The sequence below is a fragment of the Oncorhynchus masou genome, chromosome 30 (genome assembly GCF_036934945.1).
Source record: "Oncorhynchus masou masou isolate Uvic2021 chromosome 30, UVic_Omas_1.1, whole genome shotgun sequence".
Classification (NCBI taxonomy): domain Eukaryota; kingdom Metazoa; phylum Chordata; class Actinopteri; order Salmoniformes; family Salmonidae; genus Oncorhynchus; species Oncorhynchus masou.
The window spans coordinates 53,524,791-53,545,422 of NC_088241.1; the positions used below are offsets into that span (position 1 = coordinate 53,524,791).

Genomic DNA, 20,632 nt, shown 5'->3' on the forward strand with positions numbered 1-20,632 from the left:
GATGCAGAGTGACAGAGTCAGTATTTGGGTGCAGAGTGACAGAGTCAGTATTTGGATGCAGAGTGACAGAGTCAGTATTTGGGTGCAGAGTGACAGAGTCAGTATTTGGGTGCTGAGTGACAGAGTCAGTATTTGGATGCAGAGTGACAGAGTCAGTATTTGGATGCAGAGTGACAGAGTCAGTATTTGGATGCAGAGTGACAGCCACTGTGAAATTGCATGCTAGTAAAGTTACATCACATTACTTAATGTAGTTCCCTTTATTCACACTTCCAGAAATGTAATTTATCATCTGTCCTTCAGAAGTCAGAAAACACACACTCACACACACACTCACTCACACACACACACACTCACACACACACTCACACTCACACACACTCACACTCACACACACACACTCACACTCACACTCACACACACTCACACTCACACACACTCACACTCACACACACTCACACTCACACACACTCACACACACTCACACTCACACACACACACACACACACACGCACACACACACACACTTACTCTCACACTCACTCACACACACACAGAGCTGATCTCCATGGTGCTGACAGGGTACATCAACACTCAATGCATTACTGTCTCTTTTTCTCTCTCCACCCTCTCTCTCCTACTTTCCCATCCTCCCCTCCTCTCTCTCTCCCTCTGTCTATCTCTGTCTCTCTCCTCTCTCTCTCTCTCTCTCTCTCTCTCTCTCTCTCTCTAGCGGTGTTTGAACAGAGTTGTGAGGCGTATAAACACCTGGGAAGATCTTCAGACACATACTGGATAGATCCGGATGGGAGTGGGCCACTCGGACCTTTCAAAGTCAACTGCAACATGACAGGTGTATTTGTGTGAACGGATTAGTTAATATTACAATAAGCGAACGGATTACAATAAGGGCTTTAAGTCCATTGCCTAACAGTGAACACCATTAATTTGCGAATACTCCCACATTTTTCAACTTTATTATTAGAAGTTGTTCCCTGCCTTGCAACATGAAAGGTAAAGAGACCAAAGGATTACAAAAAGAAAGTTCTGTACATCGTAAAAATGTAGTCCTCTAACTCCTTCAATAAACCATGAAAGAACAGAGGCCAGACAGACAGAGAGCACGGTGAGTTTTCTATTCCAGTCCAGGTGTGACCCCAAAGACCTGAGAGATGACAAGATGCCCTCGCTTCTTTTCTCCTGCTAGACCGTCTTAACCTGTTCGTTGCCAAGGCAACCTGGTTCTGCGGATACAGCCTTTAACATTTATCTGTAACCACCAAAACACACACAAACACACAAATATGTAGACACATATAAACACACACACACTTGCCTTGACCATACAGTGGGGCAAAAAAGTATTTAGTCAGCCACCAGTTGTGCAAGTTCCCCCCATTTAAAAAGATGAGAGAGGCCTGTAATTTTCCTCATAGGTACACTTCAACTATGACAGACAAAATGAGAAAAAATCCAGAAAATCACATTGTAGGATTTTTAATAAATATATTTGCAAATTATGGTGGAAAATAAGTATTTGGTCACCTACAAACAAGCAAGATTTCTGGCTCTCACAGACCTGTAACTTCTTCTTTAAGAGGCTCCTTTGTCCTCCACTCGTTACCTGTATTAATGGCACCTGTTTGAACTTGTTATCAGTATCAAAGACACCTGTCCACAACCTCAAACAGTCACACTCCAAACTCCACTATGGCCAAGACCAAAGAGCTGTCAAAGGACACCAGAAACAAAATTGTAGACCTGCACCAGGCTGGGAAGACTGAATCTGCAATAGGTAAGCAGCTTGGTTTGAAGAAATCAACTGTGGGAGCAATTATTAGGAAATGGAAGACATACAAGACCACTGATAATCTCCCTCGATCTGGGGCTCCACGCAAGATCTCACCCCGTGGGGTCAAAATAATCACAAGAACGGTGAGCAAAAATCCCAGATCCACACGGGGGGACCTAGTGAATGACCTGCTGAGAGCTGGGACCAAAGTAACAAAGCCTACCATCAGTAACACACTACGCCGCCAGGGACTCAAATCCTACAGGGCCAGACGTGTCCCCCTGCTTAAGCCAGTACATGTCCAGGCCCGTCTGAAGTTTGCTAGAGAGCATTTGGATGATCCAGAAGAAGATTGTGAGAATCTCATATGGTCAGACGAAACCAAAATATAACTTTTTGGTAAAAACTCAACTCGTCATGTTTGGAGGACAAAGAATGCTGAGTTGCATCCAAAGAACACCATACCACACTACTGTAAGCATGGGCGTGGAAACATCATGCTTTGGGGCTGTTTTTCTGCAAAGGGACCAGGACGACTGATCCGTGTAAAGGAAAGAATGAATGGGGCCATGAATCGTGAGTTTTTGAGTGAAAACCTCCTTCCATCAGCAACATTGAAGATGAAACGTGGCTGGGTCTTTCAGCATGACAATGATCCCAAACACACCGCCCGTGCAATGAAGGAGTGGCTTCGTAAGAAGCATTTCAAGGTCCTGGAGTGACCTAGCCAGTCTCCAGATCTCAACCCAATAGAAAATATTTGGAGGGAGTTGAAAGTCCGTGTTGCCCAGCAACAGCCCCAAAAGTCACTGCTCCAGAGGAGATCTGCATGGAGGAATGTGCCAAAATACCAGTAACAGTGTGTGAAAACCTTGTGAAGACTTACAGGAAACATTTGACTTCTGTCATTGCCAACAAAGGGTATATAACAAAGTATTGAGATAAACTTTTGTTATTGACCAAATACTTATTTTCCACCATAAGTGGCAAATAAATTCATTAAAAATCCAACAATGTGATCTTCTGGATTTGTTTTCTCATTTTGTCTGTCATAGTTGAAGTGTACCTATGATGAACATCACAGGCCTCTGTCATCTTTTTAAGTGGGAGAACTTGCACAATTGGTGGCTGACTAAATACTTTTTGCCCCACTGTATATCAGATTAACCACGGCACCACAGCTTCTCATATTATAAGAATACAGTACCTTCACAAAGTATTCACACCACTTTACTTTTTCCTAATTTTTTTGCGTTACAGCCTGAATTTTAAATTGATTAAATTGAGATTGTTTTTCACTGGCCTACACACAACACCCCATAACAGTCAAAGTGAAATTGTGTTGAAATATATTGAGACAATAAGTATTCAACCCCTTTGTTATGAATTTCAAACACAGATTCAACCACAAAAAAAAACAGAAAAGCTTTCCAATGCCTCGCAAAGAAGGGTGGAGTCATTAATTACACTTAGGATGGTGTATCAATACACCCAGTCACTACAAAGACTTTTTTTTACCTTTATTTAACCAGGCAAGTCAGTTATGAACAAATTCTTATTTTCAATGACGGCCTGGGAACAGTGGGTTAACTGCCTGTTCAGGGGCAGAACGACAGATTTTGTACCTTGTCAGCTTGGGGGTTTGAACTCTCAACCTTCCGGTCACTAGTCCAACACTCTAACCACTAGGCTACACTTCCACCCCAGATGCAGGCGTCCTTCCTAACTCAGAAGCCGGAGAGGAAAGAAATCACTCAGGGATTTCACCATGATGCCAATGATGACTTTAAAACAGTTTAATGGCTGTGATGGAAGAAAACTGAGGATGGATCAACTACATTGTAATTCCTCCTCAATACTAACCTCAATGACAGAGTGAAAAGATGGAAGCCTGTACAGAATAAAACATATTCCAAGCATGCATCCTGTTTGCAATAAGGTACTAAAGTAAACCTGCAAAAAATGTGGCAAAAAAATAAACATCCAGATAAAAATGTCCTGAATACAAAGCTTTATGTTTGGGGCAAATCCAACACATCACTGAGTACCACTCTTCACATTTTCTAGCAAAGTGTTGGCTGCATCATGTTATGGGTATGCTTGTCATCGGCAAGGACATGTGAGTTTTTTTAGGATAAAGGGAAAAGGGAATAGAGCTAAACACAGGCAAAATCCTAGAGGAAAACCTGGTTGAGTCTGCTTTCCAACAGACACAAATTCACAAACAGGCACAAATTTACCTTTCGGCAGGACAATAACCGAAAGCACAAAGCCAAATCTACACTGGAGTTGCTTACCAACATGACATTGAATGTTCCTGAGTGGCCTAATTACAGTTTTGACTTAAATCGAATAAAAAATATATAGCAAGACTTGAAAATGGCTGTCAACATCCAACTTGACAGTGCTTGAAGAATTAAAAAAAATAATAATGTGCAAATATTATATAATCCAGGTGGGGAAAGCTCTTAGAGACTTACCCAGAAAGACTCACAGCTGTAATCAATCTTAGAGACTCACCCAGGAAGACTCACAGCTGTAATCAATCTTAGAGACTTACCCAGAAAGACTCACAGCTGTAATCACTCTTAGAGACTTACCCAGGAAGACTCACAGCTGTAATCAATCTTTGAGACTTACCCAGAAAGACTCATAGCTGTAATCACTCTTGGAGACTTACCCAGAAAGACTCACAGCTGTAATCACTCTTAGAGACCTACCCAGGAAGACTCACAGCTGTAATCACTTTTAGAGACTTACCCAGAAAGACTCACAGCTGTAATCACTCTTAGATACTTACCCAGAAAGACTCGCTGCCAAAGGTGATTCTAACATGTATTGACTCAGGGGTGGGAATACTTATGTAATTTAGATATTTCAGTATTTCATTTTCAATAAATTTGCAAAAAGATTCTGAAAACATTGTTTATTTATTGAATTCCGGCTGTAATATAACAACATGTGGAATAAGTCGAGGGGTATCAATACTTTCTGAAGGCACTGTATATTTTAGGAGCTTTCATTCAATCAGCTGTGTTAAAGCTACGCTTTATCTCTCTCTTTTTCTCTCTTTTCCTCTCTCTCTCTTTCTTTCTCTCCCTATCTCTCTTTGTTTCTCTCTCTCTCTCTATTTTCTCTCACTCTGACTCTCTCTCTCTTTCTTTCTCTCTCTCAGAAGACAAGGTGTGGACTACTGTGGTAAATAATCTACCAGCCCAGACCTCAGTGACCGGCTCTAGCAGAGAGAGACGCACTGTGCTGCAACTCAACTACAGTGCTTCTATGGAACAGGTACACACACACACACACACACACACACACATACTGTGCCATTCGATGGCTGGTCATTGTGTCTTTCAGTTAAGTATTTCATCCCACCCTACTCTCTTTTTCTTTCCTGTTAACTCTTTAACTTCGTGGTCATTTTGACTACTGACTTGTATGTGTTTGTGTGTGTGTTTGTGTGTGTGTTTGTGTGTGTGTGACTGGGTCTGTGTGTATACATGCGTGTGCGTGCATGTGTTTGTAACAGGTCACAGCTATTACCACCAGTGCAGAACACTGTGAACAACACGTGTCGTACGGCTGCCTCATGTCCCGACTGCTCAACACACCCGGTAACACAGTGTTCTATTTGTCTCTACTGCAGTGTTCTTGTCTTCTCTACTGCAGTGTTCTTGTCTTCTCTACTGCAGTGTTCTTGTCTTCTCTACTGCAGTGTTCTTGTCTTCTCTACTGCAGTGTTCTTGTCTTCTCTATTGCAGTGTTCTTGTCTTCTCTACTGCAGTGTTCTTGTCTTCTCTACTGCAGTGTTCTTGTCTTCTCTACTTGTTCTTCTTCTACTGCTTGGGCTCAACTATCAGTCTGCTGTGTGTTCGTCCTCACTTATGTAGTGGGGTCATCTGGGTAGTGAGAGGGAGTGGTGTTTCTCTCTCCCCCTGTTAGATTGTCACCCCTTTAGACAACCCGCTAATTAACATCTGATTATCCTATCCGTCTTCCTGCACTTTAATGTTCGACAAACCAAGGCTTTTGTTCAAGGTTGCTTCAGTTCTCTGCCCTGCTGGATTCCAAGATGAATTCCAACATTGAAATATTCACTCATGTAATGAAATATGCTCAAGGCCCTGTCTGTCTCTCACTGTGTTATTTAAAGAAGAGCCCAGCTGAGGCTGAGGACATCAATGAAATTAGTGGGAGATGAGACGTTCAGTGTGTCAGGAAGAAGGAAACTAAAGATTAGATGATGGGAGAGAAGGACTGATACATAATGGCAGTGTGTCAGGAAGAAGGACTGATACATAATGGCAGTGTGTCAGGAAGAAGGACTGATACATAATGGCAGTGTGTCAGGAAGAAGGACTGACACATAATGGCAGTGTGTCAGGAAGAAGGACTGATACATAATGGCAGTGTGTCAGGAAGAAGGACTGATACATAATGGCAGTGTGTCAGGAAGAAGGACTGACACATAATGGCAGTGTGTCAGGAAGAAGGACTGACACATAATGGCAGTGTGTCAGGAAGAAGGACTGACACATAATGGCAGTGTGTCAGGAAGAAGGACTGATACATAATGTCAGTGTGTCAGGAAGAAGGACTGACACATAATGGCAGTGTGTCAGGAAGAAGGACTGAGTGTGTCACATAATGGCAGTGTGTCAGGAAGAAGGACTGACACATAATGGCAGTGTGTCAGGAAGAAGGACTGATACATAATGGCAGTGTGTCAGGAAGAAGGACTGATACATAATGTCAGTGTGTCAGGAAGAAGGACTGATACATAATGGCAGTGTGTCAGGAAGAAGGACTGATACATAATGGCAGTGTGTCAGGAAGAAGGACTGATACATAATGGCAGTGTGTCAGGAAGAAGGACTGATACATAATGGCAGTGTGTCAGGAAGAAGGACTGCTACATAATGGCAATGTGTCAGGAAGAAGGACTGATACATAATGGCAGTGTGTCAGGAAGAAGGACTGACACATAATGGCAGTGTGTGGGGGTGGGATGAAAAGTCTCTCTCTCCCCTCCCCCCCTGTGTGGTTTCCACACAACACAACCATGATCAGGTCATATGGCTGATTCCCATAGGAAAACACACACACACATGCACATACACACACACACACTCCTTCATGTCTTTTAGCTCTTGTCTGAGTAGGAACTTTTTGTCAAAGTACAAACACAGCTCGGATATTAACTAACATTTCCGCAAGGTTGAACCATGATTTTACAGAGTAATATTGTCTGTCTGTGTATGTGTTCTTTCAACCAGCTATAAAATTCCATTAAGTGGGACATGATGTGTTGTGTCTTTCAAGGCACATGGCAACATTAGCAACAACACTTCTGTGGAAGTCAGGAGAGAACATATGTGATGTATAACCCGAACTCACAGAGCAATAACTTCCAGTTGCATTTTTGATAACAAAGCTACTGTCAGGACACGGTTACGAACCTGGGTCTCCGGAGTGAGAAACAGTCACTTAACTGAGCCACGAATAGTCAGCTGAACCCAGAAGATGAGGCAGACACAGCAGTACTTAAGACGGTGTATTTAATAAAGTAAAAAGGAGAAGTCCTTCAATACAAAAATGGCAAATCCAAAAGGTGGTAGGAATAGCACAAAAAAGCCTCAAGAGATACTCAAAAACAGAATTCCACAAGAGCATCCACCGGAAACGACAAGAATACACAGAACACTAGGGCTGGGTGCTAACATACAAACACAGAGCACAGAACTGAGGGAAACTAAGGGTTTAAATACAATCAGGGGAAAACGAGGCACAGGTGCAAATAATAATGGGGAACAAGGGAAAAAACATAAGGTCAAAAAGCACAATGGGGGCATCTAGTGACCAAAACCCGGAACAACCCTGGCCAAATCCTGACAGCTACAGTATTATAGTATTGCTTACTTAGCAACAACACTTCTGTGGAAGTCAGGAATGAACATATGTGATGTATAACCCGAACCCACAGAGCAATAACTTCCAGTTGCATTTTTGATAACATATCTACAGTACTTCACTTTTGAATGTGTATAGTATTGCTTACTAGGTGTTGTCCAATGACTTCTGTAACCACTCCCTCTTCTAATCAGGGTTGATTGGAAAAAGATGTTCAGAAGAGGACTATTATCATATCTTTGTACTCCCTGACGGCCATGCAGCCGAAACACGTCAGAGTTGTAAACGTGTTTTCCATTCAACATGCCATACAAATAAAGGCATTTTAGTTCATTATATGAAGAGGCCTTGGTCCTCCTTTCTTTTTGATGACCAATTCACCCCTTTTACCAAAGAGCACCTTCTGTCTACTAAAATCTACTATTGTGTACCTCAGCAGCACTTCCCTTCCTCCTTTGTTTCTACAAGTTAATCAAAGCACTTGGGTGGTGCTCAGAGGAAGCAGCTCCACCGTCATTTTTTTCTGTGGGGACATTTTACAACTCAAACTATGGATTTTACCCAAGAGGCTACAAGATGTTCCTATTCCCATGAAGAGGGCCAAAGGATTATTACCCCTACCTCATTGCTAGATGAGATGACAGCCACAGAGAATACTGGAATGGACTTGAACAAGGCTTACAGAGACTTGCAACACCTTATGGAGAAAGACACCAAACTTGACCTCAATTCTATCACCTTGTCTGACTATTGGAGGAAAGACCTAATCCCCAGAGGACTCCATAATACAACGTTTCCAGCTAATGGAGCACAAGGTAAAACTGAATTTAGAGATACATGGGAGGCTATTCTCAACAAGTGTTCCTTTGACCTAATGCTACTTCTAATAGAATAATCTAAAAAGGACAGACAACAGTAATTAAGAAGTAAAAAGGAAAATTACAGAACACAGTGACAATCCTAACAAAGCACAATATGATGATATATTGAAAGAGAAAATAGACACATTCACTCTGGCATTGAAGCAAGACAAGCTAAGGACATTTAGAAGAGATGAAGTAGACTACAGAGATGGCAAGGTCTTTGCCTGGACAAAACCAACCTGAAAGAATTCAGAATCACATCCACAGAGGCGGAAGCCAACATCTGTTTCTTTCAACTTGACGAACAGCGACGATGAGGGTCACCCCAGACACTCAGAGGAGTCACGCAGGTTCCCCAACAAGAGAGGGAGAGGATGCGGAAGAGGCCAACACGGAGGGGGGGAATCAAGGCTATCCAACCACACGGAGCAGGACCAGAACAAGGCTGTGATCAACATTTCTGGGGAACCCCTTCCTGATGATTGTGTAAGGATCTTGTCTAAAGGACTGTCCTTTGCCCCCACATACTCAAACAATGAATTCAGTACAACGATTGACCTTTTTTGTTTCTACAGGAATCTACATCTGAAGGCCTGGTACAAGAAAAACATCTCTCCAACTAGAGAATCCAGTCCTCCTTTTGATCCATTGTCCAGAATGCCACACTAAATACATTTGCCAAGAAGGTGAATTTTAATGTGGAGAATCTGTTTAAGGGTCAAATGGACTCTAACCAAATATGATGAAACCTTTATAAGACGAGAGGGATGCAGTTAAATCATTGTCCAAAAATGGACGGATTGTAGTTTTTTTTTTTAAAGCAGACCAAGATGGCGCTACAGTAGTGTGGAGTAAAGACATATGTGACAATGATGAATTCTACCAATCTCTTGCCTTCAACCCTACAGAGGACCTAAAAACTGAAGTGAAAGGGATCCTCACAGAAGCTAAGGAGCATGGTTACATTTCAGACAATGAGTTCACATCTATTTTCAATGGCAGTCCACGTATGGCTTCTCTTTATCTTCTTCTAATAGTCCACAAGAATCTTGGAAAACCCCCAGGCAGACCAGTCATTAGTGGTAATGAAGTCTGACAGAACCCATCTCTAAGTACATTGATGACTTTATTAAGCCTTTTGTGACGTCACTCCCAGCCCATCTTCAAGACACCACAGATGTGTTGAACAACATTAAAGAATTGAACAATATAGATACAGCTTCCTATTTAGTCCCCATGGGTGTGGAGTCTCTATACACCACCATTGAACATGAACCAGGTTGGGCAGCTATGCACCATTTCTTGAGCACCCAGCCTGAGACTGAGATGCCTCATACAGAATTCATTGTCTCACTGACTGAATGGACTCCTAATCATAACATCTTTATCTTTCAGGACCGTATTTTTAAACAGGTTAAAGGGTGTGCCATGGGAGCTACAGCCCTTCCTAAGCTGGTTTGTACTTAGGTAAATGGGAAAATTACTTCATTTTGGGGATGCTATATTGATGAAGTTATTTCCTTCCACCAATACCTTAACAGCAATTACCCTAACATCAAACTAACTATGGAGAACAGTAAGGATAACATTCATTTGCCCTAACATCAAACTAACTATGGAGAACAGCAAGGATAACATTCATTTACCCTAACATTAAACTAACTGTGAAGAACAGCAAGGATAACATTAATTTACCCTAACATCAAACTAACTATGGAGAACAGTAAGGATAACATTCATTTGCCCTAACATTAAACTAACTGTGGAGAACAGCAAGGATAACATTCATTTACCCTAACATCAAACTAACTATGGAGAACAGCAAGGATAACATTCATTTACCCTAACATCAAACTAACTATGGAGTACAGCAAGGATAACATTCATTTACCCTAACATCAAACTAACTATGGAGTACAGCAAGGATAACATTCATTTACCCTAACATCAAACTAACTATGGAGTACAGCAAGGATAACATTCATTTACCCTAACATTAAACTAACTGTGGAGAACAGCAAGGATAACATTCATTTACCCTAACATCAAACTAACTATGGAGAACAGTAAGGATAACATTCATTTACCCTAACATTAAACTAACTGTGAAGAACAGCAAGGATAACATTCATTTACCCTAACATTAAACTAACTGTGAAGAACAGCAAGGATAACATTCATTTACCTTAACATTAAACTAACTGTGAAGAACAGCAAGGATAACATTAATTTACCCTAACATCAAACTAACTATGGAGAACAGTAAGGATAACATTCATTTGCCCTAACATCAAACTAACTGTGGAGTACAGCAAGGATAACATTCATTTACCTTAACATCAAACTAACTATGGAGTACAGCAAGGATAACATTCATTTACCTTAACATCAAACTAACTATGGAGTACAGCAAGGATAACATTAATTTACCCTAACATCAAACTAACTATGGAGAACAGTAAGGATAACATTCATTTGCCCTAACATCAAACTAACTATGGAGAACAGCAAGGATAACATTCATTTACCCTAACATCAAACTAACTATGGAGTACAGCAAGGATAACATTCATTTACCCTAACATCAAACTAACTATGGAGAACAGCAAGGATAACATTCATTTACCCTAACATCAAACTAACTATGGAGTACAGCAAGGATAACATTCATTTACCCTAACATCAAACTAACTATGGAGTACAGCAAGGATAACATTCATTTACCCTAACATCAAACTAACTATGGAGTACAGCAAGGATAACATTCATTTACCCTAACATTAAACTAACTGTGAAGAACAGCAAGGATAACATTCATTTACCCTAACATTAAACTAACTGTGAAGAACAGCAAGGATAACATTCATTTACCTTAACATTAAACTAACTGTGAAGAACAGCAAGGATAACATTAATTTACCCTAACATCAAACTAACTATGGAGAACAGTAAGGATAACATTCATTTGCCCTAACATCAAACTAACTGTGGAGTACAGCAAGGATAACATTCATTTACCTTAACATCAAACTAACTATGGAGTACAGCAAGGATAACATTCATTTACCTTAACATCAAACTAACTATGGAGTACAGCAAGGATAACATTAATTTACCCTAACATCAAACTAACTATGGAGAACAGTAAGGATAACATTCATTTGCCCTAACATCAAACTAACTATGGAGAACAGCAAGGATAACATTCATTTACCCTAACATCAAACTAACTATGGAGTACAGCAAGGATAACATTCATTTACCCTAACATCAAACTAACTATGGAGAACAGCAAGGATAACATTCATTTACCTTAACATCAAACTAACTATGGAGAACAGCAAGGATAACATTCATTTTTTGGACCTTGACATCAGTATAAATGACAAATGTTGTTTGCACACATCAATCTTTAGGAAGCCTACAAATGGTAAAACCATTTTGAGGGCAGACAGCTTTCACCACAAAAGGCTAAAAGAGAACATTCCATATGGCCAATTCCATAGAGTCAGGAAACAGACTACAGTGTCAAATCTGCTGAATTGGAGAATCCCTTCTTGAATCGGAGATACAGCGCTCAGGTCCTGAAAGATGCAGGTATAAGGGCTGGATGACTTGACAGAGAGAACTCGTTGAGAAGTGGAGTGCCTCGTGATGCATCAGACAGCGTGTCATTTGTTACAACATACAGCACTGAAGCAGAGAACATTAAAATAATAATTTCAAAGAATTGGGGAATCATCCAAAGTGATTCGCTACGACACTAAGTCTTCCAGAGCCACCAGTCATAAGTTTTAAGTGATGTCCTACCCTAAATGACAAATTAGTTCACAGCTACAGTTGAAGTCGTGAAGTTTACATACACTTAGGTTTTAGTCATAAAAATTTGTTTTTCAACCACTCCACAAATGTATTTTAACAAACTATAATTTTGGCAAGTCGGTTAGGACGTCTACTTTGTGCAGGACACAAGTACCATTTTCCAACTATTGTTTACAGACAGATTATTTCACTTATAATTCACTGTATCACAATTCCAGTGGGTCAGAAGTTTACATACACTAAGTTGACTGCCTTTTAAACAGCTTGGAAAATTTCTGAAAATGATGTTATGGCTTTGGAGGTGTAACAGGATCTATTTCAAGGCCTACCTTCAAACTCAGTGCCTCTTTGCTTGACATCATGGGAAAATCAAAAGAAATCAGCCAAGACTTCAGAAACAAATGTGTAGACCTCCACAAGTCTGGTTCATCCTTGGGAGCAATTTACAAATGCCTGAAGGTACCACGATCAACTGTACAAATAATAGTACGCAAGTATAAACACCATGGGACCACGCAGCTGTCACACCACTAGGACGCATTCTGTCTCCTAGAGATTAACGTACTTTGGTGCAACAAGTGCAAATCAATCCCAGAACAACAGCAAAGGACCTTATGAAAATGCTGGAGGAAACAGGTACAAAAGTATCTATATCCACAGTAAAACAAGTCCTATATCGACATAACCTGAAAGGCTGCTCAGCAAGGAAGAAGCCACTGCTCCAAAACCGCCATAAGAAAGCCAGACTACGGTTTGCAACTGCACATGGGGACAAAGATCATACTTTTTGGAGAAATGTCCTCAGGTCTGCTGAAACAACAATGGAACTGTTTGGCCATAATGACCAAAAAAAAATGAATTTTTGGGGCATACAATCATCGAAGCTCTGCAGATTTTTTTGTGAGGATACAGAATCAATAGACCATTTATTTTGGTATTGCCCTCAGGTAGCCCGTTTCTGGTCTCAGGTTCAGGAATGGTTGAAAATGCATAACATTGATCTAAAATTGACCCTAGAAATAGTACTGATGGGAGATCTGGTCAATCAATTACAAATATACTAATACTTTTAGTGAAAGTATTTATCTTTAACTCACAATCTGTGGATTCTATTCGATATATGGTGTGTAGAAATCCGAAGAGGCTGGCCAGCAGAGATAGGTGGGATGGGCTGAGGGAAGCTGAGGGTTTGGATGTGAAATTGGAGACAGGTGGGATGGGCTGAGGGAAGCTGAGGGTTTGGATGTGAAATTGGAGACAGGTGGGATGGGCTGAGGGAAGCTGGGGGTTGGGATGTGGAACTGGAGACAGGTGGGATGGGCTGAGGGAAGCAGAGGGTTTGGATGTGGAACTGGAGACAGGTGGGATGGGCTGAGGGAAGCTGGGGGTTGGGATGTGGAACTGGAGATAGGTGAGATGGGCTGAGGGAAGCTGAGGGTTGGGATGTGGAACTGAAGATAGGTGGGATGGGCTGAGGGAAGCTGGGTGTTGGGATGTGGAACTGGAGACAGGTGGGATGGGCTGAGGGAAGCAGAGGGTTGGGATGTGGAACTGGAGACAGGTGGGATGGGCTGAGGGAAGCTGAGGGTTGGGATGTGGAACTGAAGATAGGTGGGATGGGCTGAGGGAAGCTGAGGGTTGGGATGTGGAACTGGAGACAGGTGGGATGGGCTGAGGGAAGCTGAGGGTTGGGATGTGGAACTGAAGATAGGTGGGATGGGCTGAGGGAAGCAGAGGGTTGGGATGTGGAACTGAAGATAGGTGGGATGGGCTGAGGGAAGCTGAGGGTTGGGATGTGGAACTGAAGATAGGTGGGATGGGCTGAGGGTTGGGATGTGGAATTGGAATTGGAGACAAGTGGGAGTGGAGTTGCAGGGTGGGGGATAGAATGATGGTCAAAGATAAAAGTTTAAAAAATAAAACATAACAAAAAGTAAGTTTGAATGACACAGAAGGACAATGTTGTTACAGCTAATGCCATTTTGCCTGAGGCTGATGCCATGCAGGTGTTTGTACACATGCATATACACCCACTCATTCAACTGTATACATGTGCACATACACGGACACATGTAAATAGTGCCATACATGCACTCAAATATATTCAGTTGGCCTTGATGTTATGATTTGTGTTGTCCTTGATGTTTTTTTGCATTGTTGTTTTCTGTTTTCCATTTTCTTTCTCTTTTTTCTATTTGGTTCATTTTGTTGTTTGTTGGTAAATTGTGGGGGGGGTATTGGGTGTGGGGAATGGAATTATATATATATTTTTGTTTTTCTGGGGGGGGGGGGGGGCGGGCTGTGAGAGGGTATTGGATGGTTGAGGGGCAGCTCTTGGGGGAATGTGGGGGGATCTTGGAGGTTAGGAGCTTGGGCTGGTGGCTGATGGATCGCTTGTTTGTGTCCCCATTTCTGACCTTGTGGGAGATCTGTCGACACGCCCTTGAGCCGGGCGTTGACCCTGGTTGCTTCTATGTCTCTCTGGGTGGGAGTCTGTTAGGTGACTAATGTAATGTAGTTGTTGAGCGGCTTCACTGCAAGTATACAGTATGTTTTTAATAAAAATATATATAATTTAAAAAATGCTCCTGTCAATTGTATCGTTGACAATGTGAGAGGCAGATTGTTTAAATGTGCCGTTGATGTGGCATTATAGGAGAACTGAATAGTTTGGAGTAGAGTGTCGGACAAGGGGAGCTCTTTGAAAATGAAGATGGGATAACCTACCGAAACAAGCAAAATGAAGTATGCAGGTATATGAATTGTGAATGATTAAAAGTCATGACATCAAAAACCTCCAAAATATTTCAAAGCCCTCTCAGTAGACCATTTATTAAAATCCCTTTATTCATGGTCTTCTTGGATCATTTCCAGGATAACGACGCCCATATGTGATGCTGCTTAACCAGCCTTGATTAAGGGGAGGGGAGGCTATGCTGAGTTTTTAATCAAATTAAACGAAATGGGGGGACACCAATGGTTCTTTTTGTTCCTAATTATGAGATTTATTGTCACAAAAGTCACAAAAGGCACATATCTGGTTCCGTGATGGACACTGTGCAATTAAGGCTGGATAGGCTGCGCTTCTGCTTCCAAAATCCATGAAATGATCAGCTGCATTATCGTTAAGACCTGCTTTTTGGTGGTCTTAAAACTTCCCATTAGCGCTGCATGGAATTGTCACTTTTGGTCTTGTTTTTAAGGACACACCTCAAATATTGTCACCCCTCCCCTCAGTGCACCAAGCTGATGTTGGACAGGTAAATTGACAAACCTGGCATTAGGGCTGGAAGATGCCAGTGCGCCAGTTTTTACATGACAAAATGTAAAACTAACGTGCGTTTGACAGTTGCACCTCCTTAGCATCAGTTGAAAATAGAGCCCTAAATGTGATGATGTTGAATCAACGTGGAAAACTGATTGGATTTGCAAAAAGTCATCACCCAACGTTTAACCTAAAAAATATATGATTTTTTTAAATGTTGAATTCGTGTTAGTTGACAACTCAACCAAATGCAAATCAAAACTAGATGTTGAAATTACGTCTGTGACCAGTGGGAAGTAATCTACTTTCCCTCCCTCCCTCTCTCGCTCCCTCTCTCTATTTCACCAATGATCAGGGTTGCTGTACCATTCAGTTGAGTCTGGATTGAAAATTGAAAATGTTAGATGGGATTTTCTGTAAGGGTTTCTAAAGTATGTCATTCCAAGGAGGTGTGTTGGTGTGAATAGTAATGCTGAGATGCAGAACAGTGAGAAGCAGAATAATATAAGGCTAAGTCAGGGTAAAGTAAGAGACAGAATTGATTAATACATTCTCTCTCAGAATCCAGGGATCTAGAGAGCAGATGCTGTGGCTAGAGGGGGAAGGAAGAGAGCAGGCTGGAATAAAGCTGCCTGGGAGAGAGCAGTCTGGAAGAGAGTTGTCTGGAAGAGAGCAGTCTGGAAGAGAGTTGTCTGGGAGAGAGCAGTCTGGAAGAGAGTTGTCTGGAAGAGAGCAGTCTGGAAGAGAGTTGTCTGGAAGAGAGTTGTCTGGAAGAGAGTTGCCTGGGAGAGAGCAGTCTGGAATAAAGCTGCCTGGGAGAGAGCAGTCTGGAAGAGAGCAGTCTGGAAGAGAGTTGTCTGGAAGAGAGCAGTCTGGAAGAGAGTTGTCTGGAAGAGAGCAGTCTGGAAGAGAGTTGTCTGGAAGAGAGTTGTCTGGAAGAGAGCAGTCTGGAAGAGAGTTGTCTGGAAGAGAGCGGTCTGGAAGAGAGTTTTCTGGAAGAGAGCAGTCTGGAAGAGAGCAGTCTGGAAGAGAGTTGTCTGGAAGAGAGCAGTCTGGAAGAGAGTTGTCTGGAAGAGAGCAGTCTGGAAGAGAGCAGTCTGGAAGAGAGTTGTCTGGAAGAGAGCAGTCTGGAAGAGAGTTGCCTGGGAGAGAGCAGTCTGGAAGAGAGTTGTCTGGAAGAGAGCAGTCTGGAAGAGAATTGTCTGGAAGAGAGCAGTCTGGAAGAGAGTTGTCTGGAAGAGAGCAGTCTGGAATAGAGCTGTCTGGAAGAGAGTTGTCTGGAAGAGAGCAGTCTGGAAGAGAATTGTCTGGAAGAGAGCAGTCTGAAGAGAGCAGTCTGGAAGAGAGTTGTCTGGAAGAGAGCAGTCTGGAAGAGAATTGTCTGGAAGAGAGCAGGCTGGAATAAAGCTGCCTGGGAGAGAGCAGTCTGGAAGAGAGTTGTCTGGAAGAGAGCAGTCTGGAAGAGAGTTGTCTGGAAGAGGGCAGTCTGGAAGAGAGTTGTCTGGAAGAGAGCAGTCTGGAAGAGAGTTGTCTGGAAGAGAGCAGTCTGGAAGAGAGTTTTCTGGAAGAGAGCAGTCTGGAAGAGAGTTGTCTGGAAGAGAGCAGTCTGGAAGAGAGCAGTCTGGAAGAGAGTTGTCTGGAAGAGAGCAGTCTGGAAGAGAGTTGTCTGGAAGAGAGTTGTCTGGAAGAGAGTTGTCTGGAAGAGAGCAGTCTGGAAGAGAGTTGTCTGGAGAGAGCAGTCTGGAAGAGAGTTGTCTGGAAGAGAGCAGTCTGGAAGAGAGTTGTCTGGAAGAGAGCAGTCTGGAAGAGAGTTGTCTGGAAGAGAGCAGTCTGGAAGAGAGTTGTCTGGAAGAGAGCAGTCTGGAAGAGAGTTGTCTGGAAGAGAGCAGTCTGGAAGAGAGCAGTCTGGAAGAGAGTTGTCTGGAAGAGAGCAGTCTGGAAGAGAGTTTTCTGGAAGAGAGCAGTCTGGAAGAGAGTTGTCTGGAAGAGAGCAGTCTGGAAGAGAGTTGTCTGGAAGAGAGCAGTCTGGAAGAGAGCAGTCTGGAAGAGAGTTGTCTGGAAGAGAGCAGTCTGGAAGAGAGTTTTCTGGAAGAGAGTTGCCTGGGAGAGAGCAGTCTGGAAGAGAGTTGTCTGGAAGAGAGCAGTCTGGAAGAGAATTGTCTGGAAGAGAGCAGTCTGGAAGAGAGTTGTCTGGAAGAGAGCAGTCTGGAATAGAGCTGTCTGGAAGAGAGTTGTCTGGAAGAGAGCAGTCTGGAAGAGAATTGTCTGGAAGAGAGCAGTCTGGAAGAGAGCAGTCTGGAAGAGAGTTGTCTGGAAGAGAGCAGTCTGGAAGAGAATTGTCTGGAAGAGAGCAGGCTGGAATAAAGCTGCCTGGGAGAGAGCAGTCTGGAAGAGAGTTGTCTGGAAGAGAGCAGTCTGGAAGAGAGTTGTCTGGAAGAGGGCAGTCTGGAAGAGAGTTGTCTGGAAGAGAGCAGTCTGGAAGAGAGTTGTCTGGAAGAGAGCAGTCTGGAAGAGAGTTTTCTGGAAGAGAGCAGTCTGGAAGAGAGTTGTCTGGAAGAGAGCAGTCTGGAAGAGAGCAGTCTGGAAGAGAGTTGTCTGGAAGAGAGCAGTCTGGAAGAGAGTTTTCTGGAAGAGAGCAGTCTGGAAGAGAGTTGTCTGGAAGAGAGCAGTCTGGAAGAGAGTTGTCTGGGAGAGAGCAGTCTGGAAGAGAGCTGTCTGGAAGAGAGCAGTCTGGAAGAGAGTTGTCTGGAAGAGAGCAGTCTGGAAGAGAGTTTTCTGGAAGAGAGCAGTCTGGAAGAGAGTTGTCTGGAAGAGAGCAGTCTGGAAGAGAGTTGTCTGGAAGAGAGCAGTCTGGAAGAGAGCAGTCTGGAAGAGAGTTGTCTGGAAGAGAGCAGTCTGGAAGAGAGTTTTCTGGAAGAGAGCAGTCTGGAAGAGAGTTGTCTGGAAGAGAGCAGTCTGGAAGAGAGTTGTCTGGAAGAGAGCAGTCTGGAAGAGAGCAGTCTGGAAGAGAGTTGTCTGGAAGAGAGCAGTCTGGAAGAGAGTTTTCTGGAAGAGAGCAGTCTGGAAGAGAGGTGTCTGGAAGAGAGTTTTCTGGAAGAGAGCAGTCTGGAAGAGAGGTGTCTGGAAGAGAGTTGTCTGGAGGAGAGCAGTCTGGAAGAGAGTTTTCTGGAAGAGAGCAGTCTGGAAGAGAGCAGTCTGGAAGAGAGCAGTCTGGAAGAGAGGTGTCTGGAAGAGAGTTGTCTGGAAGAGAGCAGTCTGGAAGAGAGCTGTCTGAATGAGAGCTGTCTGAATGAGCTGTCTGAATGAGAGCTGTCTGAATGAGAGCTGGCCGTAATGAGTTGTTATTATTTTCTGACCCATTACATTGGTATACTTGTTTTTGTTTTATAGTTTATATAGTTTTATTTTTACAGACGCCAGAAAGAATACTACATTATAAAACGATTTTTCCCCTATTTCTTGTCATTTGAGTCTACACAGCAGCTGTAGCATAGGGAGAACAGAGTGGTGTTGTGCCTTGTGGAGTGGAAAATAGCACGCAGTTTCACTCACAAATAAATGATTGCGAAATGCTACTGTGTCATTTACAATGGGTTCTGGCTGAATGTGAAGTGATGGTTTATATTGTTGCTGCCACCGAAACAGATCCTGAGCTACTCTTCCTCTACAATAGGTTTTGATATTCACTACAGAGCTAAGCTTTCTGACCCGCTTCAAACAACCTCTGAGGAGAACGAAGGATAGAAGATTGTGTGCGTGCATAGGGGGGTGAATGTTTACATGCGTACATGGCTTTGTATGCGTGTGTGTGTGTGTGTGTGTGTGTGTGTGTGTGTGTGTGTGTGTGTGTGTGTGTGTGTGTGTGTGTGTGTGTGTGTGTGTGTGTGTGTGTGTGTGTGTGTGTGTGTGTGTGTGTGTGTGTGTGTGTACTCTCTGCTCCTGCTGACACAACTCTCTACAGGGTACCGAGCCTCTGCTTTTTACTGAAATAGCCTCCTAACTGCTTCATACATATCAGTTATGGAATTATCATATCCCCCACACACACACACACACACACACACACACACACACATACAGACTCCTTCATCCATCAGTTGTGAAATTATCATAATCCAGATATGGGAGACTAGCGCCGTGTGGGGGGGGCTAAAGACTCAGATTAGACTCACAGCATGACCTATACACAAGTGTGTGTGTGTGTGTGTGTGTGTGTGTGTGTGTGTGTGTGTGTGTGTGTGTGTGTGTGTGTGTGTGTGTGTGTGTGTGTGTGTGTGTGTGTGTGTGTGTGCGTGTGTGTGTGTGTGTGTGTGCGTGTGTGTGTACAAGTCTGTGTGTGAGGTGCAAAACCATTTTCATCTGAGGTGGGAGAGGTTGATGAATTGCAAAAAAGAAAGGAGGTGAAATATCGCTCTCTCTCTTTTCCTCCCAGCGATCAATGCCGGTCGCTAGCTGGGTTAGCCTCAGTGAAGCTCCAGGGATAGGGCCTCACCCTGTCTCCCCCAATTCCCCATACTTCATCTCAATAAGCCCCCTGTCTTTTCCGCTTGTGAAGGAGTGAGGGAAAATAGACAGGTTGGCATTCATTGAGATGACTCATGTTCTGGAGGTCGCTCTGCAGAGTGGTCGCTAGCTGGCACAGCCACAAAGTCATGAAATCTAACCCTAACCTTAACCCTAAACTTAACCACACTGCAAACATTTGTTTTCATGAAGTTTTACGATAAAGCCAATTTTGACTTTAAAGCTGTCCCACCTAAGGAAACCGATCAGCATTCAATACTATTGTTCCCTCCAATACATCACTGGGGCCGTGTTCCCATCCATCCAGGACATCTACTGTACTTGAAACTGTACCTGAGGAAGTCCCCCAACATCATTAAGGACCTCACACACCCCAGCCATGAGCTGTTCACTCCCTTAACGTCGGGCAGATAGTATCAGAGCAATTTAAACACTTGCCAACCAATTCCCCCC

At 42.9% G+C, this 20,632-nt stretch overlaps 1 protein-coding gene across 1 annotated transcript in view; it reads left to right on the top strand.

The window, feature by feature from the left end:
* The window catches only part of cntnap2a (contactin associated protein 2a), a 232,694-nt gene that overhangs the window by 156,182 nt on the left and 55,880 nt on the right, over nt 1–20,632 (top strand). Inside the window, 3 exon segments of the mRNA XM_064949314.1 lie at nt 734–853; nt 4,968–5,083; nt 5,325–5,409. Coding sequence (XP_064805386.1) covers nt 734–853; nt 4,968–5,083; nt 5,325–5,409 — 321 coding nt within the window.